The sequence below is a fragment of the Balaenoptera borealis genome, assembly GCF_965194805.1.
Source record: "Balaenoptera borealis genome assembly, chromosome: 15".
In the NCBI taxonomy this organism is placed as follows: Eukaryota; Metazoa; Chordata; class Mammalia; order Artiodactyla; family Balaenopteridae; genus Balaenoptera; species Balaenoptera borealis.
In genome coordinates this window covers 11,555,788-11,583,194 of record NC_138871.1, presented here as the reverse complement: position 1 = coordinate 11,583,194, position 27,407 = coordinate 11,555,788, and the positions used below count along the sequence as shown (strand labels likewise).

Here is a 27,407-nt window from a genome sequence, read left to right as displayed (position 1 = left end):
CTTCGTTTCTGTGCGAGGGCTTTCTCCAGTTGCGGCAAGCGGGGGCCACTCTTCATCGCGATGCGCGGGCCTCTCACTGTCGCGGCCTCTCTTGTTGCGGAGCACAGGCTCCAGGCGCGCAGGCTCAGTAATTGTGGCTCACGGGCCTAGTTGCTCCGCGGCATGTGGGATCTTCCCAGACCAGGGCTCGAACCCGTGTCCCCTGCATTGGCAGGCAGATTCTCAACCACTGCGCCACCAGGGAAGCCCCCTGGCAGCCCTTCTGATTGGTTAGGGCCCAAATACATCAGCGCTTCAAAACGTTCAATATCCTTTTTGCTTCTGGCAGTGGCAAAAACCAATAAAGCGGTGTTTCTCAAAATTCAGTTAACGTCAGAATCGTACGAAAAATGCAGATTTCCCAAGTCTCATCCATAAAGATCTCACCCAACTCGGTAGACCTGTTGAGGCCTCAGAGCCTGTGTTTTACAAGCTTTCTGGGTGACTCTGGAGCACCTAAAAGTTTGGGAACCGCAGCACACAGGCCACAATGCAGTAGGGCTCTGTTTTCCATCAAGGGGGTCCTGCTGCAGGGAGGTGAGGTGCTAATACATAATTAACACGTGCAAGGTCAAGAGGGCAGCTGGCAGACACACCCAGGATCCTCTGGGAAGGCATCCTAGTCAGGCTGGTAGGATGATACTGGGCTGCTTTGGGTCCCAACTTTGTCAAGCAACAACGTATTCCTTTGTTCCTGAGCCTCTGGTGTTTCTTACTTATCTGCCTAAATATGCATTTTTCAGCTATCTTCTCCCTCGAACCCATCTTTTCATTTAAACCACATGATGCTTACTGTAAATGTGTATCACCACTGTGGGCTGAATACGGATAAGACCTGAGTAAGAAAGAAAACTTGCACTTGGGTAAAACGTGCTTGCCCACAGCACCGCCGGGGGAGCATGGGCTGGTGCCGCCCTTGTGAAGAGCAGCATGGCAGCACTTGGTCCAAAGGAAGTGAGCGTGCAACCAACTGCCCCCCAACTCCAGCCCCATATACAGGGCCCAGAGACAAACAGAGGGGATCAGAAGACCTTGTCAGCACTGTTTGTGGTGGTGGGGAGGAGACTATCATCTGGGTGTCCATGACAGGAGTACAACAGGTGAGATGTGCCCGCACCTCATGGAAGTTGGTGGGGCCATCAGAGGCACCTGGATGCTCCGAGGAAGAAACCAACTGGGGTCAGTAACTCAATCTGTAAGTTAAAAATACAGACGCCCAAAGCAATGACAATGAAATGCTGTTGTGGTCCCACCTCTGCTACCATAGTTTAGCACACATAAGGTGCTTTTCCTGGATGGAGATCTTACAGGGTCAAGGGTAAATCCAGATACTGGCATTTCCCCCGGTGTGTCTGCAGGTCATGTGGCTTGATTTCCTGGCTGGTTCCCAGATAAGTCTGAGATCTGGTACCTGTCATCAACCTTTGAATCACTGTTCTTCCCAGGAGGGGGAAACAGAAATCTAGGTCCATGAATGTGGTGCTGGTTGCCCTGTGCTTCTCATGTCAACCTACACTCGTCTTCAGAGATGGCCTCTTTTTTTTTTTTAACATTAAAAAAAATTATTTATTTATTTATTTGGCTGGCCCAGGTCTTAGTTGCAGCAGGCGGGCTCCTTAGTCGTGGCATGTGAACTCTTAGCTGCGGCATGCATGTGGGATCTAGTTCCCTGACCAGGGAACGAACTCGGGCCCCCTGCCTTGGGAGTGTGGAGTCTTAACCACTGCACCACGAGGGAAGTCCCGAGATGGTCTGTTTTCTGATGTTCCTTTATATTTTCAAGTTATTTATGCATTTGAAGTCCTCTCCATACTACTCTTGACAACGGACTTATTTATGTAATATTTGCATTTTCCCCTTCAATGCTTGGGCTAAAATCATGGACATTCTTCCCCAGCAGATGTCCCATGAATCCTGTTCTGAAAATGAACAGGATATCCGTGATATTTTGACCATATAGTTTTAAAAAGCCAACAAATTATGCGTGCCAAGAAAGTACTGTTTTCAAGCTTAGCACAGAGAAAAGAAGCCTTTTCATGCCTCCCTCTCATCCCAATGGTCTCTCCTGGAGCCTGTCTACACCAAGTCCCAAAGCAGTCACAAAGGACACCTGAGAAATTTCCTCAACCCTACAGATCACCAAGAGGCTCGCCAATAAACTACAGCCCCAGAACAAAGCAGCCCAAAGGAGGAACATTTCCCTGTAGTACCACTTCTTGCCCCTCCCCTAACCCACAGAAGACTTCTTGCCCCAACTCTGGGGTCAGAGTGTATGGTATGAATCAGTTCAGCCTGTTCCCCAGCTGTGTGGCCTTGGGCAAGATCCTTCACCTCTCTGTGCCTCAATTTCCCCATATGCAAAACAAGAAGACTAAATCGTTGGGAGGGTCTGGCGAGGGCTTCTGTAGATAGAGGCCAGCCCAAGCCAGGCTGTGGTCATCAGACACGCTGGCTGCTGTTCTGCGGTTGAGGAATCAGGCAGCAAAGTGTCCCCCGGAATGACCCTTCCCATCTGGCAGGCCCCTGGGGAGGAAGGACCGTACCTCTACAGCGGGGCTGCTCTCCTGTCCAGGTGCCGTTGGGAAGACACACCACGCTGCTGGGCCCAACCAGCCGGAAGCCAGCGTTGCAGGTAAAATGGACTTCGTGATCCACTAAGTACTTGCTCCCAAACTTTCTGCCATCCGGAGGGGTGCTCAGAGCAGGGCAGGAAACTGTAAGGAAAAAAAGAAGGCCCACAGCCGTTTAGACATCACTCTGGATTACACGGCTTCTCACCCGCAGTGCCCTGGGGTTGAGTGCCTGCTCCGGGCAGTGCACTGGGCTGCACATTTCATTTTTTCTTATTTTTTGGCCGCACCGCGCGGCTTGCGGGATCTTAGTTCTCCAAGCAGGGATCGAACCCGGGCCCTCAGCAGTGGAAGCACAGAGTCCTAACCAGTGAACTGCCAGGGAATTCCCTGGGCTGCACATTTTACATACCACGTGTCACCGAACCCTTAAAGCACTCTTGGACACAGGTAGTGCATGCCCGCTTGGTGACAGATGAGGAGACCGCAGCTCACAGACTCCCAGGCTCGTGGGCAGGGCCTGGCAGCCTGGGAGGGTGGGAGCTGGGACCCCCCCACAGGGCCCACACTCTCGCTCTGCTCTCTCAGAGCCCCAGACGTCCCCAGGGATTCCTTGGTTCTCCTGAAGGGGCCTCCAGGCCTTGGCTTTTGCCCTTCTCTCTGCCTGGAATGTTCTTTCCCCAGAACTGCCCATCTCTGGCTGCTTCTCACTCTCCAAGTCTTGATCCGAATGCCCTCCACCTCCCAGAAGGTTCTCTAACCACCATGTTCTGCTAAAACCTCCCCTGTGAGCTCACTTTGCTTTCTTCTAGCATGTGTAACTGTTGGCATTATCTTATTGACGCGTTTGTTTCCACGTTTGTTGTCAGTTCTTCCCTCAGAATGCAGCTCCAGAGGGCAGGGACCTCGCCCAGCCTCCTGTCCCTGCTGTATCCCGGCACCAGTCCAGTGTCTGGCACATAATGAGTGCCCAGTAAATAATTCTTGACCGAATGAATGAGTGAAAAATTGTTTACTGGGTTCTTACCATCTGCCAGGCACCATATTAGGAGTTTGACACTGAGTGAACAAAACAGATGAAACCCAGCTCTCGGGAAGCCCCCTTCCAGCAGGCGAGACACGTGATAAGCAAGATCCACAAGCAAATGGCAAGGAGTGACAAGAGGTGACAAGTGTCATGTAGAAAATAAAGTAGGGAATAGTGCTGGGGATGCCAGAGGAGGGCTCAATTTGGGTATGGTGGCCGGGGAGGTCTCCCTGGGACAAAAAGTTGAGTGAGGTGAAGGCATGACCATGCAGATATCTGGGGAGGACAGAGGGATCAAGGCAGTGCAAAGGCCCTGAGGTGGGTGTGTGCCTGGCAGGTCTGAGGAATGTCCAGACCACCGTGGCTGCAGTGGAGTGGGTGAGCTGGACAGTAGTTGCGGATGAAGCCAGAGAGGCGTCAGGGAGTGACATAGAGCAGTGTCACATGGCATAGAAAAGGAAAGAAAAGGCCACGTAACTGGCTCTCGACATGAGATGGGGCCGCTGGAGGGTCTGAGGAGAGGCAGGAAGTGACCAACCTGTACACAAACAGCATCACTCTGGCTGCAGCTTGAGTGCAACGTCCAGTGCGAGAGAGGACAGAGAGGGAGGTAGAAGCCAGGGGCAGGATGAAGGTGGCTCAGCCCAGGGTGGGAGCAGGGAGCCAGGAGAGATGGCTTCAACCCTGGCTGTGCTGTGAAGGCAGAAGCAACCAGACTTCCTGAAGGACCACCGTGGGCTGGAGAGAGAGGGGGGACGCTCCCCGTTCCTCCTCCACCTGCAGCAGAGCGCCACGCGTGGTCCACGCTTGTCTAAAGGGAGAGCGTCCCGAGTTGTGACAGGTTGGGTTTGGATTTAGCTGAGCTGGAAATTCAGAGCCACTTCTAACACGTTTTAAAGTAGGTTCCAAGTGTCATTTGTAAAACTATTTTCAGGGTTTTAGACAGATGAACACGAAGCTATTGCTTCAGCTGTGTAGGTTGTAGCGCGTGATGGAGGATCGCTCAGCATCCCCCTCGAGGGGGGCATCTGCCCACACGTCACTCTGGGGGCACTGGGCAGCCACCTGCGGCTCTGCCCCAAATCCCACCTGTGTCCTGGGAGAAGGGCAGGAGCCGGCCCACCCCCCGAGGACTCTCAGTGCCCTTTGGTTACTGGGGGACACCTGACCATGCTGTGTCACCTTCCTTTATGAACCTCCAAGTGGGCACCCGTGGTAATGACCTTGTGAGCAGGAAGCCAGGATGAGCCCACAACGCAATGCTTGGGCGCTCCCAGCTAGCTGTCTCGGTCCCTGTAAATACACGACTTTATATTTCTCTCTGAAAAATCTACTACTGCATTGTGCTGAAAAGGATTCAAAATGCTTTGGGGGAAAGGAGTAGGGTCTCTTTGGGGAAGAGAAATCTTTAAAACCCTCAAAAAAGAAAACCTATCTGCTGGAGCAACTCACAGGTAAGTGGTACCAGACTGGATGGAGTCAACATCTCCACACAGCTCCATAAATGTCAGTAGACTTAATGAAATGGATACATATTAATTAAAAATCAATTTGCAGGGACTTCCCTGGCGGTCCAGTGGTTAAGACTTCGCCTTCCAATGCAGGGCTTGCGGGTTTGATTCCTGGTCGGGGAGCTAAGATCCCACATGCCTCGTGGCCAAAAAAACCAAGACATAAAACAGAAGCAGTATTGTAACAAATTCAATAAAGACTTTAAAAATGGTCCACATCAAAAAATCTTAAAAAAAAAAAAATAGTAGCAAGCACTTCCCAAATGGGAGCCGAAGGTTTCTGTTGGGTGGAAAGACATGCCCCTTGGCTGGTTCATTTCATCATGATCGTGTCTTGGTGAGTCTACAGGGCCACAGGGAAGCTGTCTACACCTTCCCAAAGGAGGACAACATGTAAGAATGAGCTTGGCAGTGAAGCAATTCTGGCGATCTGGGAACATGATTGGAATGAGGGGCCGAGATAAGCCCTAAAGCTGATGGATTGTGATGTCCCTAGGAAAACAGGAGGGAGAAACTTAGAACACAAGCCAGAAAGAGGAAGGCCAAGAATTTTCCAGAACTAGAAATTATTCTTCCTGACTGCCTGCAAATGCCCTTCTAAAAAAAAAGGAAAAGATAATTTTCCCACTACGTGCAGTTTGATCTGGAGCAAGCTTCTGGCTTCCCCCGTCCCCTGTGTGGCGCCCCCCCCTCCCCTGCAGGCAGTCCTGACAGCTGCCAGCCCTATGTCCAACACACAAGAGAGACAGAACGCATGACAGCAACTCTTGAAAAAGAGAATTGGCCACTTTGAAAAATCTTGTATGGTTCAGAGAAGAAAGACCTTGAACCTGGTGACAAGAGGATTAGTAATTTAACCATAGCTACCTTTCTGTATATACTCGTGGACAGGGACCTCTAACATGGACAGAGCAGTTGTAGAAATTATCTCCTGCAGGCTCTTCTTGGAAACTTCCAGAAACGGCAGGAGCTCTGATCCCATGAAAACAGAAAGGATCTGTGTGGGTGAACCTCTAGCAGAAAACAAAGTCACCAGAGCTGGGACCCACTACTGCTAACTCACTTCTCTTGGCCTCAGTTTCCCCATCTGCAGCAGAAGGGGAGGATGCCCTGCCCGCCTCTCGGAGTCCGGCTGCGATGAGCCCCACCAACGGCTGGGGCCTCTTGGCGCCTTGGAAAGTGTGAGGGCTTTGGCCGGCAGGTCTAGTTCTGCACCCGTGGAGCCAAGGAAAACAGGAGTCGACTCAGGGCTGTGGAGACTCTGGATTTGCTACCACAGTCGCTGAAAAGGTAGGAAATCCAACTCAGGAAACTTCATCTCACACCACAAAGAAGGCCCTTGAGAAATGTGTCTTAAGTGAGTAAATGATGTCAGATATTCCGTAGGTTCACGACTCAGAACAAACATACAACCTTCCCCCGGACCCCCATCAATCATCCTGAGGAGAGGCCAGAGGAAATCCAGCCGCCCACCCCCGGGCCTTGACAGCATGGAAGCCGTCACTGGGTCAACCAGGAAAAGACCCAGAGTCTGTCAGTGCCCTACCCCCCAGGGGAAGGGGTCTGGGGGGCCCCCAGTAACCTCACCAGACAAACGGGACTTGCCCTCAGCAGCCCCTCCATCCCACCCCACCGCACTAACGGGGGGCTCCTGGAGGAGGGAGGACTAGTGTTCATGCCTGGAAAACGGAAGCCAATGTTGGTTCATAGGCTGTACCCGGCGGGTCACACGAGTGCGGGATGTTGATGGTGGGAAGGCCGTGTGGGTTCGGGAGGGCGTGTGTGGGACCTCTCTGTGCTTTCCATTCAGTGTTGCCGTGAACTGACAACTGCTCAAAAAAAAAAGTCTATTAAATTAAAAAAAAAAAAGGAACTACCTAGGGTCCACCTGGATAGGGAAAGGGAAGGGAGAAGCAGCTGATGCTGTGAAAGTGGTGCCTTTCGACAATTCTCTGGAGACGCTATGCGGACGTGAGGGTTGCTGAGCCTGGAACGAAAAGGTCTGAGAGGAAATGGGTGCCACGCAGATGATGGGGGCAGACGGCTGACATATGCCTTCTTCACACTCTCCTACCCTCCAGCCCCAGACAGAAGCGGAGGCAGGGGAAGGCCCGCGACTCAATCCACTGCGAACCCTGGCCAGGCAAGGGAGATCAGGGCGGGGAGAGGACCCTGGGGCCCGGGGTGGGGACTTGGGGACCCACCTGGGGGCATGTCCGGGCCCGCTCTGCTCACAGAGCTCTGCAGCGCCACCAGCCGGCTCTTCATGTGACGGACGCCCTCGGCGAAGCGTGTCTCCTGGCCCTTCAGCAGCTGCTGCAGCTGGCGGATGGCCGAGAGGAGTTGCTGTTTGTTGGGACAGTTCTGGGGAGAGAGAGAAATCACCACCACCAGCAGTATGGGGGCTGCTTCAGTCCCATCCTCCTTCCGTGGGCTTCCAGAAGTCACCCGGCCCCTGGGCCCAAACACCCTGGAGAGTCACCGAGCACCAGGTAAAAGTGGCCCCATCAGGCGTCCCGACATCTGTCGGGTTAGGTCACCAAAAGGCGGCCTCAAGTGCACGTTAACGGAGGCCCAGTTCCCCCCTCAGCGAAAACAAAAGTCCCATTTTCAGAGCGCAGGGCTGAAGCGATGGCTCTAGTGATTGGGTGGTGGAACAGTTACCTGAACGCAATGTGCCTTGTATCAGCGGTCTTACCCAAAGAACCCCCGGCCCACCGCCCCCCCCCAATTCTTCACTTTAAGTTAATGCTCTGAAATCTGGGCCTCAGGGAACCTTTTTTTTTTTCTCCCTTGGGTATTTTTCACAGCAGATGGATGATAAAACATATAAAACAGGCAAAACAGGGATCCCCAATGGTTCTTTTTTTTTTATATATAAATTTATTTATTTATTAATTATTTTATTTTTGGCTGTGTTGGGTCTTCGTTGCTGCGCGCGGTCTTTCTCTAGTTGCGGCGAGCGGGGGCTACTCTTCGTTGCGGTGCGTGGGCTTCTCATTGCGGTGGCCTCTCTTGTTGCAGAGCATGGGCTCTAGGCACGTGGGCTTCAATAGTTGTGGCACGTGGGCTCAGTAGTTGTGACTCACGGGCTCTAGAGCACAGGCTCAGTAGTTGTGGCACACGGGCTTAGTTGCTCCGCGGCATGTGGGATCTTCCCGGACCAGGGCTCGAACCCGTGTCCCCTGCACTGGCAGGCGGATTCTTAGCCACTGCGCCACCAGGGAAGCCCCCCAGTGGTTCTTATACTTTCAAAAATCTAACAGGGCAAATAAGAAAAAACTCAGTAGAGTTAAAGAAGCATTCACTAGAAGTCAACACGGAGTTCTGACAATTTTTAAAAACCTTAAAAAATAGAAAAAGGAGGCTTGTGTTTATTCTGATAAAGACTAACTTAAAGCAATACCCAGCATCATGCTTAGTGATAAAAATCTGAAGGTTTCTGATCCGAATTGCCTTTAAGAGCCAGGAAATGAACAGGAGGAAAGGAGAGGTGAATACAGTGGGCAGTGATAGGACCATGGCCGTGGCTCACATGGGCGTTGTGTGTTACCTCAGCATAGCCTGGTCCAACCTGACTCATACGACCTGCACGGAACAAAGGAGAGCAGAATGGTGGTTTTCTCTAGGGATAGGCTTGCGGATCACTTTTTATTTTATTTTTTCTACTTATTTTTTTTTCTACAATGATTATTAGTTTTATAATTAGAAAAAAATGTCTAAAAGTCAGCAGGCGGCAGGCAGGCATGTGGCCTCTGCAGCCTGGGTGGCTTCCAGCTTCGCCAATGGAGCACTGCCACCGCGGTGGAAACAGAGCTGCAGCCTCTCTCCCAGGAAGGCTGCCAGGCCGCTGCACCTTGGAGATTTCACCAAACAGATGACTCACTGGCCTGGTTCAATGGATGCTTTTGACAAAGCTGAATCCCCAGTTGCCCCTGGAGCTCGTTAAACCATGGGGGCTCCTTGGCCTCCACCTTAACCAGGGCCTGACGGCGCCTGGCCCCAAACGCAATTTCTGGGAAGGGAAGTTCTGTTTGTTTTCCTTCTTCTTCCCTTGTTGCGGCCCTTCCCACGCAGGTTCTGGGCACCTGGGCAGTGAGCTCCTGCAGTCCCCTACCTGCCCAGCACAGCACAGCCATCCACCCGGTCCTGATTTCCCACACCCATCTCCCTTCCCTTTATTTATTTAATTCTTTTTTAAAGATTCCTTTTTTTTTTTTTTTTTTTTGATGTGGACCATTTTTCAAGTCTTTATTGAATTTGTTACAATATTGCTTCTGTTTTATGTTTTGGTTTTTTTGGCCACGAGGCATGTGGGATCTTACCTCCCTGACCAGGAATTGAATCCGCAACCCCTGCACTGGAAGGTGAAGTCTTAACCACTGGACCGCCAGGGAAGTCCCCTCCCTTCCCTTGAAAAAAATAAAAAAGAGCCGCTTTCAGAGATGGCTTCGTGGCTCATGTGTGATTCACATTTCTGAAGTTCCTCATAGTTTACAAAGCTACTTCCTACTTCTAAGAAGACTACTGGCTCGCAGCAACCCTGGGTGAAGAAGGCCTGGGATTGTCTCTATTTCACAGTCAGGGTACAGAGGCTGAGAGTCAGGTGACTTGTCCCAAACCATGTGGCTCATGAGCGTTAGAGCCAGGCTGGGGGACTGCTGACTACCGCCCCAGTGCCCCCGCCAAGCGCTGCCTTATGCCCTAGGGCATTTCACAAATGCCCTTGTGTGGTGAATGGTCTTATTGATTAATCTGCACTAGGGACTGATAACTCTGCAATCCAAGCAAAATATCCCACAGGGGTGGGTTTCTAACTCCCGTCCAGACTTCAGGTTGGGGAGGAAGGGGAAGTGGGGAGGGGTGGAGGAGACAATCTCACACACTGAACCAGGCCAGCAGTTGCCTCCAGGGCGTGATAGCTGGGAGACGGCTGTCCCAGGGGACAGGGGAGGGCTAAGTTTTGAAGTAGGGGACAAGAGATCAATGGCAAGGCCTCTGCCGGGAACCTGGGGTTGGGGACATGGGGCTCCAGTCAGTACAGAAAGAAGGGCAGCGGGAGTGGAGCGAACGGGGCCTCTGGGCAGTCAAGTGAGTCGAACCCCAGTGCTCCTGGGTCCCGGCAAACTGTCTTCTGCTTGCGGTGGCGCTGCCCCCGAGCCCTCCTTACCCCTGCACCGTGGATGGCAGGCACCAGTGGCTTTTCCTCAAGGTGCTCGTTACAGGTGAGATGTGCTCATCTCTCCAATCACAGTGGAAAAACCTTCCAGATCAAGCACACTAAGGCCACATCCCGGCGGGGAAGGAGGGGGAAGGGTGGTGGGCGGACTTGCTGAGGGAAAGTCAGGAAATCTCCATCCTTGCCTCTGACCTCACTGGAGTGATTCTAACAGAACAAAGTGTTAGAAAATCCTTGTGAGCCCAGAAATAAACCCATGCATATATGGTCAATTAATTTATGACCAAGGAGCCAAGAATATACAATGGCAAAAGGACAGTCTCTTCAATAAATGGTGCTGGGAAGAACTAGACAGTAACAGGCAAAAGAACGAAACTAGACCTCTCTCTTAACATCATACAGAAATCCACTCAAATTTGATGGAAGACTTGAACATAAGACCTGAAACCATAAAACTCCTAGAAGAAAACACAGGCAGTAAGATCTTTGACTTCAGTCTTGGCAATGATTTTTTGGATTTGACACCAAGAGCAAAGGCAACAAAAGAGAAAATAAACAAGTGAAACTAAATCAAACTGAAAAGCTTCTACATAGCGAAGGAAACCATCAGCAAAATGAAAAGGCAACCTACAGAATGGGAGAAAATATTTGCAAGTCATCTGCAAAATATCTGATAAGGGGTTAATATCTAAAAATATACAAAGAACTCATACAACTCGATAACAAAAAATAAGAAACAAACAAACAAACAAAAATCTGATTTAAAAATGGGCAGAGGGGCTTCCCTGGTGGCGCAGTGGTTGAGAATCTGCCTGCCAATGCAGGGGACACGGGTTCGAGCCCTGGTCTGGGAAGATCCCACATGCCGCGGAGCAACTGGGCCCGTGAGCCACACTACTGAGCCTGCGCGTCTGGAGCCTGTGCTCCGCAACGAGAGGCCGCGATAGTGAGAGGCCCGCGCACCGCGATGAAGAGTGGCCCCCACTTGCCACAACTAGAGAAAGCCCTCGCACAGAAACGAAGACCCAACACAGCCCCCCCCAAAAAAAAACCCATGTCAATTCATTAAATATTTAAAAAAAAAATGGGCAGAGGATCTGAATAGACATTTTTCGAAAGAAGATATTCCAAAGATGGCCAACAGGTACATGAAAAAATGCTCAACATCACTAATCATCAGAGAAATGCAAATCAAAACAACAATAGGTATCATCTCACAACTGTTAGAATGGCTATTATAGAAAAGACAAGAAATAACAACTGTTGGTGAAGATGTGGAGAAAAGGGAACCCTCGTGCACTGTTGGTAGGAATGTAAATTGGTGCAGATACTATGGAAAACAGATTGGAGTTTACTCAAGAAATTAAAAATAGAACTACCATATGGTCTAGCAATTCCAAAGGAAACCAAATCATATCTCGAAAAGATATATGCACCCCCATGCTCATTGCAGTGTTATTTTCAATAGCTAAGACATGGAAACCACTTAAATGCCCACTGATGGATGAATGCAAAAAGAAAATGTAGGAAAAGCCATAAAAAAGAATTAAATCCTACCATTCATGACAACAGGATGGACCTCGAGGACATCATGCTAAGTGAAATAAGACAGAGAAAGATGAGTACTGTATGATCTCAGTTATATGTGGAGTCTGAAAAAAACCCCAACACATAGATACAGAGAACAGATTGGTGGTTGCCAGAGGCAGGGGGTGGGGGGGTTAGAGAAGTGGGTGAAGGGCGTCAAAAGGTCAAAACTTTTGGTTAGGGGCTTCTCTGGTGGCGCAGTGGTTAAGAATCCGCCTGCCAATGCAGGGGACACGGGTTCGAGCCCTGGTCCGGGAAGATCCCACATGCCATGGAGCAACTAAGCCCGTGTGCCACAACTACTGAGCCTGCACTCTAGAGCCAGCGAGCCACAACTACTGAGCCCGCGTGCCACAACTACTGAAGCCCGCGCTCCTAGAGCCCGTGCTCCACAACAAAGAGAAGCCACCGCAATGAGAAGCCCGTGCACCGCAATGAAGAGTAGCCCCCGCTCGCCACAACTAGAGAAAGCCCACGCACAGCAATGAAGACCCAACACAGCCAAAAATAAAAAAGTAAAATAAATAAATGTATTAAAAAAACAAAAAACTTTCAGTTATAGGATAAATAAGTTCTGGGCATGTAATGTACAGCATGGCGACTATAATTAACAACAATATATTGCATATGTAAGAGTTGCTAAGAGAGTAGATTTTAAAAGTTCTCATCACGAGAAAAAAATTGCAACTGTGTGTAGTGATGAATGTTAACTAGACTTACTGTGGTGATCATTTCACAATATATACATAGAGCAAATCACTATGTTGTATACCTTGGACTAATACTATTACACATTTATATTATATTATACAATTATATCTCAATAAAACTCAGTGGGGGGGGGAGACATAAAGTTTGCAAGGAAAAAAAAAAAGGAAGATCCTTGTCTTCTTGGCAAGCCAGCATGGCAGGGGCAGAGCCAGGGTGCCAGGGCAGTGGAAAGAATGACTGCCTCTCGACATGAGGTTTGATGGGTGTGTGCAGCAGCCGCTACTAACAGGGCAGTCCCTTGATCCCAAAGTGCTGGAAATGGAGTCCACAGGAGCCACGCTCAGAATCCATCACCTGCAGTGGACCTCAGCATATGCCTCAGAGGCATAACTGAGTTTATCTGCAGAGATGGATGACAGGCTAGAAAGCTTCGCACCAAGTCAAATGCTCAAGAGGTCTGCACCTTGGGGACATTAGGGGGCATCATGGGGACAAATCATGTCGCAGGAGGGGGACTGAGAACCTAAGTGTTTCCCATTTTCAAACTGAGAAAGCTTTATCGTTTTGCTTGATCATAAATATAAAGCATGCTTCCTGCAAAACCATTCAAAACGCAGAAAAACACATCAGAACAAAGGACAAGTCCCATGACCGAAGACAACCACTGTTCATTTTTTGTGAGGTTTTAACTTTTGGATTAGATACACATGCACACACACACAGAAGCATCACCTTGCAGGTGCTGGACCAAGGGACGCAGGTCCTACGTTAGCTCTTTACTCTCCACTCTGGGTTGTGGCATCATTTCCATGTCAACGAGCAGAGGAAAAGTTGGACCCTGAGCCTCAATTTCACTTCTGTTCCTCTGTGTTCTTTTCTGTCCAAGAAGGGGGTCTCCTTGCCCCCCTCCATTTGTCTGCCCACTTCCCCTCCCACACCCACCATCTGCGCTGGCCCAAGAGAAGCCACACATGGGAATGGATCATTTCCTTCTTTATAAACATAGCTCGTCAACGAGGTCGGCCCGAGGGGGCTGCGAGGGGCTGCGAGGGTCTCAGAGGCTGGGGGACAGGAAACAGGCTGGACCCTCAGGTGTCACCCATCTGAATTTCAGCCTGGCCCTGCCACAGTGAAAGCTGGCTTCCCATCTCAGGGTCCCAGACCCCAACTGTAAAAAGCAACCGCCCACTTGGGCAGGAAGGCTCACAAAGGCTATGACTGGGCAGGGCTTCCCTGGTGGCGCAGTGGTTGAGAATCTGCCTGCGAATGCAGGGGACACGGGTTCAAGCCCTGGTCTGGGAAGATCCCACATGCCGCAGAGCAACTAGGCCCGTGAGCCACAACTACTGAGCCTGCGCGTCTGGAGCCCGTGCTCCGCAACAAGAGAGGCCGCGATAGTGAGAGGCCCGCACACCGCGATGAAGAGTGGCCCGCGCTCGCCGCAACTAGAGAAAGCCCTCGCACAGAAGTGAAGACCCAACACAGCCAAAACTAAATAAATAAAAAAATAAAAATAAATAAAAATAAAGGAATTCCTTAAAAAAAAAAAAAAGGCTATGACTGGGCAAAGGTCAAATCCAGGCAGGGGGGTGGGGGGGGGAGGTGGGGGGAAGGGCTGGGAAGAGGAGGGCTCCATACCAGGGGGAGGGGAGGCGTATCTCAGAGGAAGCTGCCAAACCAGGGCCCCCTCGCTAGTTGTGGCGAGCAGGGGCTACTCTTCCTTGCAGTGCTCGGCCTTCTCCTTGCAGTGGCTTCTCTTGCTGTGGAGCATGGGCTCTAGGCGCGTGGGCTTCAGTAGTTGTGGCACACGGGCTTCAGTAATTGTGGCACGCAGGCTCAGTAGTTGTGGCTCACAGGCTCTAGAGCGCAGGCTCAGTAGTTGTGGTGCACGGGCTTAGCTGTTCCGCGGCATGTGGGATCTTCCCAGACCAGGGCTCGAACCTGTGTCCCCTGCACTGGCAGGCAGATTCTCAACCACTGCGCCCCCATGGAAGCCCCTTCCAGGACTCTCATTTTTAATATTTTTCTCAAAGAGAGACCCTCAAATGGTCTAAGTTTGCATCCTTTCAATACCTGGCTCCAAGCCTGGCTTATGCCATTGACAATAAATAATGAAAATTAGTTTCCATTTCTTAGAGTTAATAACGTATTTGTAACGGAACCAAGAAAAGACATGCAGTGAAACTCTTCCATCCTTGAGTAGGAAAAAGATCAAGATTTACCGCTTCTGGTGTCAAACTCTGCCTCAGAGGGCTGGGTGCTTCACTGAACTCAACACCAAGGGCAGTGCTTGCAGAGAAGACTAGAAGCAGAGAGAGAAGTAGCAACAGCAGTCACCCCAGCCAGCTCGTCCTGAGCTGGGATGGAGGTGGCAGAGGTGGTTCTAGAACACACCTGCCAGTGCCGAGAGCCAGGCGGGAGGGGGCTGAGTCAGGCTCCTGGGAGCAAGGAGGTCACAGAACTATCCTCCATCCAACCCACCGCACCTCCAAGGAAAGTCTTGTCCATCTTCTCTCCAACCCATCCTCTCACGTGGATCTAATGGAGACGCCTCAGAGCTTACAACACCCCTCTTCCTGGAAGGCTGACCAGCTCCCGAGACCCCACCTGCTGGCCCAGGGGTGGACACAGACAAAGACGATGTGTGTCCCCCAGCTCACCCCATCCCCGTGCCAGAACTCGGTAGGCGGACCTTCCCACCCCATCCAGGCCTCCTTGCCGTCTGGGCTCAGTTTACAAATGAAGCCCAGCTCTCAAAGCCCTGAAGGGCCCAGGCATGGCGGGGCACAAGGATGGGGGGTCCTTGAGGCGCCATTCTCACGTGACCTGGCTCGATGGTCATCCTGACAGCGACAGTCTTGGCACAGTGGCTATTTCTGAGCGCCACCTCAAGGACAGTAGAGCCCCAGACCCCTCCAGGCAGCCACGGATGACCCCTTGGACCTCGGAGGGGCCATCTCACGCTGGTTTCTTCTAAGCCACAGCTATGTGTCATGTCAGCACGTTGTTAATGGGAACGCAGATGTTTTGGTGCCTTTAGGTCTATGAAAGGACGGAGCACACTTGCCAAGTGTGTGCCTGCTAGCCAAGGCTCGAGGCCCTCTGCATCTGAGTCATGTAGAATTTGCACATGATTTTTTTTCTCCGGAAGTTTTTTGTTTTGTTTTTTTAATTTTAGACCAAATCAGAAGCGGGTTATAACTCCTCAGCTTCTCTCATCCCAGTGACCTTGACCCAGCACCCACACAGAAGAGTAAAGGAAGGACACTTCTGGGGTAAGTGAGGGAATTTTGCTTGGAGAGGTGCCCAAGGCCCTTGTCTTAGGGTTCTCCAGAGAAACAGAACCAAGAAGAACCAACTGTATCTGTACACACCCTGTAGCGAGAGAGAGAAGGAGAGAGATTTATTTTAAGGAATTGGCTCATGCAAAGTGTGGGCTGGAGACCCAGGGAAGAGTTGGTATTGTAGCTCCAAAGGCCGTCTGGAGGCATAAAGCCCTCCTTCTCTGGGGACCTCAGTCTCTGGGATGAAGCCCACCCACATTATGGACGGCAACCTGCTTTACTCAAAGTCTACCATTTAATGCTAATCAAGTCTGAAAAAACACCTTCACAGAGACTTCCCTGACAAGCCAGTGGTTAAGACTCCACGCTTCCACTGCAGGGGGCACAGGTTCGATCCCTGGTCAGGGAACTAAGATCTTGCATGCCGCACCGTGCGACCAAAAGAAAAAAAAAAAACCTTCACAGCAACATCGAGACTGGTGTTTCACTAAATATCTGGTCTAGCCAAGTGGACAAATAAAATTAGCTATCACAACCCCCCAGCAGAGTCTCCCTTTGTGTACTCAGGGCATTTTGGGTTCTTACGAGGCCGGCTGCCCAAAATTCTATATTTGTGCCCCAACCCAATTCTGGTCTACTTTTTGAAATGGCCACGGGAGCGATGACAACAGTGGGAGCCAAGAGGCAGCACTACCACCACACTGCACACAAAGCGAACTCGTTAGATGCTCACGGCAGCCCCGGGATATGGGCACCATTATTACACCCACTTTACAGGCAAGGAAGCCAAGTAGTCACTTGGCCATGGTGACGCATCCAGGATTGAAATCCCAGCAGCCTCCTCCAGACCCTGATGTGACACTTCAGAGAGGGGTCCACGGAGAACCCCCAGGAGCCCTCCTCTGTCCATCTCCCGACTCCTCTCCTTTTCTAGCACCCCCTTGACGGCCACCTCTGGTCACCTCTCTCCTGGCCCCTTTGCATGCCTGAGGGCAGAGAACAAGTTATAGACAACTTGGAATCCTCATCACTGAGGACAGGACCTGAGTGCACACGAGATGCTCATTTGAGCAAACCAACAAAACAGATGAATGAGGAGCGAAGGAAGATGTAAGTGTGAGCCCAGGGCGGTCTTCCTCATCTTACTCCCCAAATCCACCATATTCTTTCACCTGCCTGCTGCCCAGCCAAGCTTCCAGTGGCCACATTCACCTGCACACTTGGTTGTGCCTTTAACTGCATCACTTTACCTCCAGCAAATATCTCCCCTAACGCCCAGCCCAGTGGGGAGCTCCGTTCACACACACACACATACACACACACACATATACAGTACACATATACACATACCACATACACATACACACACATACACACATATACACACATACATATACACCATACACACACACATACACAATACACATATACACACACATACCACATACACATATACACACATACACAATACACATATACATACCACATACACATATACACACACACATATAAAACCAGCCACAATCCCCTGTGGAGCCCTCTGGTACTGGGCCTTCCCCTCACCTCTCTCCATAACTTGAGGACCTCCTGGCTGTAGAAATGGGGCATGTTTTGCTTACTTCCTTTTGGGACTTGACCCAATATGAGTAGAGAAGGAGAGAGGAAGTTGAGAAAATAAAGAGGAAAAGAAGAGGAAAAAGAAACTTAGTATATTGCACCTTCTCCTCACTTATTCATTTTTTGTCTGATTTTTCTTCTTTTTTATATTACATTTTTTATTGTGGTATAATTGACATACAACATTCTGTTAGTTTCACATGTACAACAGAATGATTCCATAATTCATTCATTTATACATTATTCCACAAATATTCACTAAGCATCCTACTTCGTGCCAGGCACTGACGTAAGAAACGGAGCCATCATTATCTCATTTAGTCCTCCTTGCAGCCCCCCTAGGCAGGCATGGTTATCCCCATTTCACAGCTAGAGAAACTGAGGCTCAGGGCGTCCGGTTGGTCAATGGCGAGGCTACCTTACCAGTCACATTGTGCCCAGTCCACCCACTGGGAAAGTACATTCTTCTTCTCTCTTCAGTCCGAGGGAACCCGGACGAGGGGCTCAGAGGCCCCAGTTTGCTAGCCGACTCTCTCAGTCCCCCCACCGTCCCCCCCAACACACACGCACGGACCCTTCAGGGAACGTCAGCCCACGTGTGTGCACAGTCACACATGATCCAAGATTTCTGCGACTTGTAAAAGTGGACATCTGGATCTGACTGGGTCTCCTGGGGCTGACGCCAAGGAGGCGGAGGGCGCTGGGGGGCCTGGTCCTGGCGGGCAGCGTGGGCAGAATGAAGGGGACTGATGAGGTGAGTGCGGTGGGCGTGGCCATGCGTGAGAGGTGGAGACTTGGAGTTCTTACTCTTAAAGTAACTCACCTGGATGGTTGTCAAGGCTGAATGACATACGTGGTGCACTTTCAGATCTTCCTACCTTCGCTAGCGAAAAATCCCAAGCGTTTCTCCGTGAGCAGGCAACGGTGCGACAGAAACCATCCTGTCCTGTACCTGCACCTGCGTCCCACCTGCTCTCCCTGCGTCCTCCCGGGCCCTCCTGCAATCTAAGCTTCCCAAAAGACAGAGGTCAGAACCCTGACACGGGACTCACTGGGCTAAAATCAGGGTAAGATTCTCAGGTTTCTGGGATAAGAACATAGATATCTTTGGGCGGAGGGCATTATTCTACTTACAGAGCCGTATGTGATCAAGCCCTGCCACCTCCAACTGTGTCCAGATCAGGCACCTTCTGTGTCCCAACATTCAGACCTCCTCTGTGTTTCTCCACACACCTCAGCAAGCTTACTTCTACCTCAGGGCCTTTGCACTGGTTGTTTCCTCTGCCCAGATTCTGCCCCTGGTCCTTGAAAGCCAGGCTCCTGTCTTTCCATTTTCCATTAGAAGCCCCCTTCTCAAAGAGCCCTTACCTGCCTACTGAGTATAGAGCAGCCTCCTGGCCACCCTCCAACACAAGACCCCATTTCCACGGTCTGCCTCCGGATACTTTCAGGTTTGTCTTGTTTTTCTCTGCCTGCTTGGTGAGCCACGTGACAACAGGGTCTGTGTCCAGCTCATCGTCCAGCTCTCCCCTAACACGTACTGAGCCCTCATGTTGGACCTGTTCTTTGAATGTCACTCATTTTCTCCTTCCTACAACCCCATGAGACAGGCATCTCAGAGGGGGAGGCTGACTCACAAGAGGCAGGAACTTGCCCCAGGTCCCTCAGCCGGGAAGCATGGGAGCCAGAACACACATCAGGCGCTCAGGGTCTTATCCACTGGCTACACCGCCTCGGGCCCTGCTGCCTTGCCAGACCCAGAAAATCACCCGGCAGGAAAGGCTCTCAGGACATAGTTGTAGAATGAGCACATTACCTTACTGGTTAGGTTCCTTCTGGGAAGGTAAAATCTTGAATTACGCAATCAGAGAAGGCGCTGGGAGGTGATACTGACAAGTTTGTATGTTTTTCACACCACAGTGTAAATGACTGATGGTGTCTGATGCTTCTCTGGAAGAAGCTTTTCTTTTTGTCTTTTTTTAGCCTACAGACACCCGTGGCGCTTTCCCTTTCTTCAAATCAGCCAAGAGTCATCTGATTCTCTCGGCTCCCTGGGCCGTGCACCCAGTGACCGATCACACTCTGCCCCCAATCCCTCCTGCGGAGACGGGAAACCCAGGCTAGGGGAGCAGAGGGAAGGGCATCTCCTGAGCTGGCAGTGCGCCACTTCTGTTGAGGGTCTAGAGGTAACCTAATCCCCGGCATAAAGAGAAATGTCTGAGTCAGGAGCCAACCAGATGACAGCAGTGAGGACAGCAGTGAGTCTGAGTCAGGAGCCAACCAGATGACAGCAGTGAGGTCAGGGGGCAGCCTAGGGTCTCCTGAGTCCCTGGAGTTGCCATCCCATCCCCACCCCTCCAGTCTTTGATGTGAATGATGTCACGTCTCAGTCTTACCTGGAAACCCAGCCCCAAGATGAGCTCCCTGGGCTTTGCTTCCCATTTAAGCTGCTTCCCTCTGGAGAGTCTGGCGCCCAGACTGCCAGAGGGACACACGTTTTCCCGCATACGGGGAAAATCGATGGTTACTTCCTCGAGATATAGATTTACTTACTGAAATGGGTAGGTTTGGGTCCTGTCAAATTGTAGGTGCCTATTGTTTTCTTAAATGAAGATGTCTGTGACATCCTTATTTTAGGTTCCAGGCAACTCCAGAGAAGCAAGGAAGACTCAGGCGGAGGGTTTGAAAGGACACAGAAAGTTCTACCCACTCAGGGAGTCTGCCCCGTTGTCCCCAGGGCCCCAGGGCTGCACAAGCCTTGGGAAAGTTGGTAGAAGCATGGCAGCCCACCATTGCCCCTATAGATCAGGGGCACCGTCGGGCCTCTGTCAACAGTCAGGGGATGGACACTCCTCCTGGGGCAGCTGGCTGGGAGGCAGGTCGAGGTGGGCGCATGGAGGGAGGGCCCGTGCCCAGATGGTGGGGTGAGCAGCTCCGCAGGCATCTGGCTTGGTCTGCCTGGAATCAAGTCCAGGGTCAGACAGGATCCTCCAGGGGGAGCAGGCCTGGGAGGGCATCGGTTCCTGCCTGAAAGACTCCAGGCCAACCCGAGAACACAGGGCACTGCCTTCTTCCCCAGCTGTTCACATCCGGTTCACACCCTCAGCACTCGCTGCCCAACGCCCCCGGGGGCCAGAAACTGCCCCACGGAGCAAAGGGGTCTCCACTCTTCTCTGTAATCAGGGCCGTCCTTGACAGGACTTGGAAAGAGTCCCCCTCCTGAAGGTGCCAGGGGAAGGTGGAGGCTGCTGGAGAAAGTGGAAGATGCCAGGACAGCCTCTGGGTCACCCATCCTCACCCTGACCCCACCCATTCATCTGAACACCGTCTCTGGGGGGAGTAAAGCCCTGGATCACTACTGATGAAGGTTTGCAGAATGGCAATCTCTTCCTCCCCACACCCACACCATCTGCAAGGAGGCTCTGCCAGTCTTCCCATCCAGAGGGAGGTCTGTTTTCCCATCTCCGGATATGGGCGGGTCTTGTGACTTGCTTTGGCCAACAGAATGCACTGGAAGCGATATACCAGTTCCAAGGCTGGCTCTGGATTAACCACATTGTCTAGTTTCTGTATGTGATGTTTTGACATCTGGGGCCACGCTGACTTGGCACGGACTGCCCCTCTGTGGCAGGGCCAGCAAATTCCTAGAGGCAGCAAACAACACAACACCCTTCCTGCCCGTGCCCAGCACACCTTTGGTAGCAAACCAACGGAACCAGAGCCCATCCGCCTGCTTATCTGGCTCCGAAGCTTGTGAGACACTAACACCTGTCCAGTCCCCGCCAACAAACCTGGGCTTCGGCATCAGACAACTAGGGGCAGCCCTATACCGCCATCCTGCTACAATTATTCCAACTAGCCAGTCTTAACCCGGTTAGTCCCCTTAACCTGTCTCACCCATTTCTTCCCTCAAACCCCCCAGTAAAGGCTTTCCAGAAGTTTCCCTCCCTCTCTCTCTGCCTGCTGTTCTCTCTGTAGCCCAACTTGGTATGACATGCTCCCTCCTCGAGAGAACTGTAAGTAACACACGATCTTTTCCGGCAGTGTCTCCTGATCTGTTGGCCTCACCACACTTGGAGGAAGCCAAAATCCCAGCTTCATTTTAGAACAGCATCTCAAGAAGTCTTGGGCATTCTGCTAGCCCTGGCCCTTGACCACTTTCTACCATGTGAAAAACCCAGGCTAGCCTGCTGGAGGATGAGAGGTTGCATGGAGCAGAGCCACCCTGGACCAACCAGCCCCAGCTAACCTGGCAGCCGTCCACAGATGAAGAGGAGCCCAGACCCGAACAGCGGAGCCTGGAGCCAGTGAGCAGAACAGTCCAGCTGAGCCCAGCTCAAGCTGCCACCCTGATCGGCCAACTCCAGATCTAGAGCAGCCCTTTCAAAACCGAATGCAGGGCCCTTGCCTGTTTTGTTCCCGGCCTGGCCCATGGCAGTCACCAAATATTTGTTTTATGAAATGCCCCATTTTCAATATGGATAATTCGCATGTCCCCGTAGCTTCCGCTCACCCCCATGTATTCTTATGATACAGGCGCTGGTGTATAAAACCCTGCTGCAGGGTAGCAAATACTCCTGGTGCTGCGAGCACGGCAGAGACCTTTAATCAAGCATGGTGGCCTTTTGTGCTGAGTTCTGAAGTAAACATCAACCCATCTCAACCTGGAGTCCAGCCAATCCAACGCAACTGGCAGTAGAATTGACATTGATAAGCTGACCATACTACACCGGGAAGGAACATACTTGGGTTTTCATATTTCCACCCTTCTTCATCTCATTCGTTCTCAGACCAGGGAATAGGTCTCAAACCCTCCCCACCTCCTTCCCTCCCGACTCAGTCAGTGGGGGACATTGGATGGGGGCATTTTCCCCCCTCTCGCTCCTTCCTCTGGCTTTGCTCCCAACATGAGGATTCAGCTGCCGCTCCCTCAGGCACATCAGACTCCCCAGCGTGGGGATAATGGTGCTACCGTTGGCTGCTTTCAAGTTTCAGGGTAGAAAAATGGTAACATCCACAATAGGAAAGTGATTTGGGAAGGCCTAAGGATCGCGGATTAAAACATCATTTTCTTGAGAATGTGTTCAAAAAAACAAGGGAATAAGCCAAGAAAGAGGAAGACATATGATCTAGAAAACATCAACTCCAGCTCAGGCCAAAGTCCCTGGGTAGCCACAGGGCCATGAGCCCAGAGAAGGTCAGCAGAACTGGAATCCAGGGGGAAAGCAGCCCGACAGAATATGGACTAGGGAAGAGATTATTGGAAACAACTGTGCTTATGTAGAGGACGAACCGGGCAAAAGAGAAAAATCTTGAGGAAAACCAAAGAGTTACACAAGAAAGGAAATTAATCATAGTAGACTATTTGGCTCTGCAGCGAACAATGGAACAAAGTACTCATCTGTCGTTACAGGAGATCAATTGTTTAGAAATGGGGAGTAATTTCCAGGGCATTTAAAAACAGTTGCCTCAAGAGAGAGTGAGGACTGTGGAACAATTTCTTGAAAGCCACGAGCTACCAAAAGTCACCCAAAGGAAAAAGGCTACCCTAAGTAGTGCTGTATCTGTCAGAGAAATTGAATTCAGAGTTAAAAACCTTCCAGAAAAGAAATCTCCAAGCCCACATGGTTTCATTGGTCAATTCTACCAAAACATTATACGAGGAACTGACACCACCTCTACACAGTTTCTTCCAGAAAACAGAAGAGAAGGGGACAGCTCACAACTCATTTTAGGAAGCCAGCATTACCCTGGTAACAAAACCAGGTAAAGACAGTAGAAGAAATCCATAGATGAGGGATAGCAAACTGTGTCTGTAGAAAGAGGGCCAGAGAGTCAAATTTTTCAACTTTGCAGCCTATAGGGTCTCTGTTGCAACTGCTCACCTCCGCAATTGCAGTGCAAAAGGCAGGTATGGATGACATGTAAGTAATCAGTGTGGACAGATTTGACCAGCAGTGTACTAGATGTGGCTCATGGACCATAGTTTGCTGACCCCTGCTATACACCAATATCCCTCATGAACAAGATACAAGAATTCTCACAAAATATTAGCAAGTAGAATCCAGAAATACAGACGATGTATACGATGCCATAATCAATTAGGGTTTATCTGGGAATGCAAGGCTGGTTTCAAAATTAGAAAATCAATCACACAGCATTGTAAATCAACTGTACTTCAGTTTTAAAAAATTAAAAATAAATTTAGAAATTCAGTCAAAGTCATCCAATTTAATAACAGACTGAAGAAAAACCACAGGATCATATCAATGGAAGCAGAAAAAGCATGTGATAAAATTCAACATCCATTCATAATGAATACTCTATCAAACTATGGCTAGAAGAGAACCTTAACCTGACAAATGGCATCTGCAAAACCCCACAGCCTAGCATCCCACTTAATATTAAAAAACTGAATGCATTCTTCCCAAGTTCTAGAACAAGGCAAGAATGTCCACTCTCTTACTCAACACAGTACTGGAAGTTTAAATAAGTGTAATAAGGCTAAATAAATAAATAAATGGTGCATGGATTAGAAAGGAAGAAATAAAATTGCCCCTATTCACAGATAACATGATTGTTTATGTAAAAAAATCTGAGGGAATCTACACACAAAAAAATGCCCTATAACTAATAAGTGAGTTCCACAAAGTCACAGGACACCATGTCAACACAGAAAAGCCCACTGAATTTCCATATACAAGGAATATAGCATTGGAAATGAAAAAATTTTAAACCTAATACCACTTAAAATAGCTCCAAAAATGAAATACTTAGATATAAATCTAACAAAACATGTTTATGTTGGTAACTAAAAAATGCTGATGAGAGAAATCAAGGAAGATCTAAATAAATGGAAAGACATATTGTTTTCACAGACTGGAAGACTCAATATTGTTAAGATGCCAATTCACCCCTAATTGATCAATAGGTTTAATGCAGTTCCAATCAAAATTCCAGTGGAATTTTGTAGATAGAGACAAGCCGATTCTAAAATCTTAATGGAAATACAAGCTATAATAACCGCAACAATTTTGAAAAAGAATAATAAAGTCTTAAAATCTATCCAATTTTAAGTCTTATATAAAATTACAGTAACGGGACTTCCCTGGTGGTGTAGTGGTTAAGAATCTGCCTGCCAGTGCAGGGGACAGGGGTTCGATCCCTGGTCTGGGAAGATCCCACATGCCTCTGGAGCAACTAAGCCCGTGTGCCACAACTGCTGAGTCTGCGCTCTAGAGCCCGCAAACCACAACTACTGAGCCTGCGCACCACAACTACTGAAGCCCATGTGCCTAGAGCTCGTGCTCCGCAACGAGAGGCCACCGCAATGAGAAGCCCGTGCACGGCAACAAAGAGTAGACGCCCGCTCGCCCCAACTAGAGAAAGCCCGTGCGCAACAAAGACCCAATGCAGCCAAATAAATAAAATTACAGTAATCAAGATAGTGTGTTACTGGCAGAAATAAACCCATATGATGCACTGATTTTTGACAAAGTTGCTAAGACAATTCAATGGCAATTCAACAGTCTTTTCAACAACTGCTGTTGGAACAACTGGAAATCTACATGCAAAGTATTTATCTCAACATAAACCTCACACTTTACACAAAAATTAACTCAAAATAAATTACAGATCAAAATGTAAAAATGCAAAACTACAAACATTTTAGAAGAAAACATACAAGAAAGTTTTCATGATCTGGGGTCAAAGAGTTCTTAGACTTGACACCAAAACCACGATCTATAAAAATAAAAAATCGATAAATTGGACTTCATCAAAATTTTAAATCTTTGCTCTGGGAAAGACACTGTTTAGACAAGCTGCAGTGAATGAAACAATGCCATTTGCAACAACATGGATGGACCTGGAGATTATCATATGGAGTGAAGTAAGACAGAGAAAGACATATATCATATGGCATCACTTATGAGGAATCTAAAAAAAAATGATACAAATGAACTTATTTACAAAACAGAAATAGACTCACAGGCTTAGAAAACAAATTTATGGTTACCAAAGGGGAAAGGTGGGGTGGGGAGAGGAATAAATTACAAGTTTGGGATTAACATATACACACTACTATATATAAAATAGATAATCAACAAGGATCTACTGTATAGCACAGGGAACTATACTCAATACTCTGTAATAACCTATATGGGAAAAGAATCTGAAAAAGAATAGATATATGAATATGTATAACTAACTCACTTTGCTGTACACCTGAAACTAACACAACATTGTAAATCAACTATACTCCAATATAAAATTTAAAAATTTTTTTAAAAGACAAGCTGCAGGGCTTCCCTTGTGGCGCAGTGGTTGAGAATCTGCCTGCCAGTGCAGGGGACGCGGGTTCGAGCCCTGGTCTGGGAAGACCCCACATGCCGCGGAGCAACTAGGCCCGTGAGCCACAATCACTGAGCCTGTGCATCTGGAGCCTGTGCTCCGCACCAAGAGAGGCCGCGATAGTGAGAGGCCCGCGCACCGCGATGAAGAGTGGCCCCCGCTCGCCGCAACTAGAGAAAGCCCGTGCACAGCAACGAAGACCCAACACTGCCATAAATAAATAAATAAATAAATTTTTTAAAAAAAGACAAGCTGCAGATAGGGAGAAAATATTGGCAATTCACACATCTGATAAAGGATTTCTATTTAGACTGTATAAAGAATACTCAAAACTTAACAATAAGAAAACAAACCACCCATTTGGAAAATGGGTAGAGGGCCTGAACAGACACTTCACCCAGTAAACTATTCAAATGGCAAATAAGCACATGAAAAGATGTCAATATTATCAGTTATTAGAGAAATGGAAATTAAAAGCACACTGAGATACCATTCCATATCTATTAGAGTGACTTAGAAACAAACAAACAAACCTGATAATATTAAGTGCTGGTGAGGATTCAGGGCAACTGGGTCTTTTATGTATTGCTGGTGGGAATGCAAAATGATAACAACTGATATGGAATACAGTTTGGCTGCTTCTTACAAAGTTAAAGATACACTTACCATATAACCCAGCAATCCCACTCCTAGATATTTACCCAAGAGAAATGAGTGTTTACATTCACACAAAAGCTGTATGGGAATGTTTATGGCAGCTCTAGTCATAATCACCAAAAACTGGAACTGATACCATGGGTGTCATTCAGTTCAATGGCTGAATTGATTAAAAAAAAGCTGTGATACGTCCACACAATGGAATACTACCCAGCAATAGGAAGGAACTGTGCATCCCCAGAACGACATGGAAGAATCTTAAATGCTTTACGCTAAGTTAAAGAAGTCAGAGTCAAAAGTCTATGTAGGGCTTCCCTGGTGGTGCAGTGGTTGAGAATCTGCCTGCCAATGCAGGGGACACGGGTTCGAGCCCTGGTCTGGGAAGATCCCACATGCCGCGAGGCAGCTAGGCCCGTGAGCCACAATTACTGAGCCTGCGCGTCTGGAGCCTGTGCTCCGCAACAAGAGAGGCCGCGATAGTGAGAGGCCCGCGCACCGCGATGAAGAGTGGCCCCCGCTTGCCGCAACTGGAGAAAGCCCTCGCACAGAAACGAAGACCCAACACAGCCATAAATAAATAAATAAACAAATACCTAAAAAAAAAAAAAAAAAAAAGTCTATGTACTCTTTGCTTCCATTTATATGACATTGTGAAGATGAAAAAACTATAATGATGAAGAACGGATCAGTGTTGCCAGGGGCTGGGGTGGCCAGAGGGTGTGACTACATAGGGCATGATGATGTCATTTTGGGGTGGTGGAACTGTTCTGTCTCCTGACTGTGGTGGTGAGTACCACATATAGAACATAGTTCTATGGTTAAAATCACGGAAATGTACACCAAAAACATTTCTTTCCCATTAAACTGTAAAAA

General features: G+C 49.3%; 2 protein-coding genes across 3 annotated transcripts in view; one reads left to right on the top strand and one right to left on the bottom strand.

The window, feature by feature from the left end:
- The window catches only part of ZC3H8 (zinc finger CCCH-type containing 8), a 198,893-nt gene that overhangs the window by 64,738 nt on the left and 106,748 nt on the right, over nucleotides 1–27,407 (top strand). The window lies entirely within an intron of this gene.
- Nucleotides 1–27,407, bottom strand: part of FBLN7 (fibulin 7) — a 48,390-nt gene that overhangs the window by 18,341 nt on the left and 2,642 nt on the right. For both annotated transcript variants that reach the window (XM_082357875.1, XM_082357874.1), the window contains exons 2-3: nucleotides 7,352–7,511; nucleotides 2,583–2,753 (exon numbers count right to left, since the gene is read on the bottom strand). In XM_082357875.1, the coding sequence (XP_082214001.1) occupies nucleotides 2,583–2,753; nucleotides 7,352–7,511 (331 nt within the window). The remainder of the gene's footprint in view (nucleotides 1–2,582; nucleotides 2,754–7,351; nucleotides 7,512–27,407) is intronic.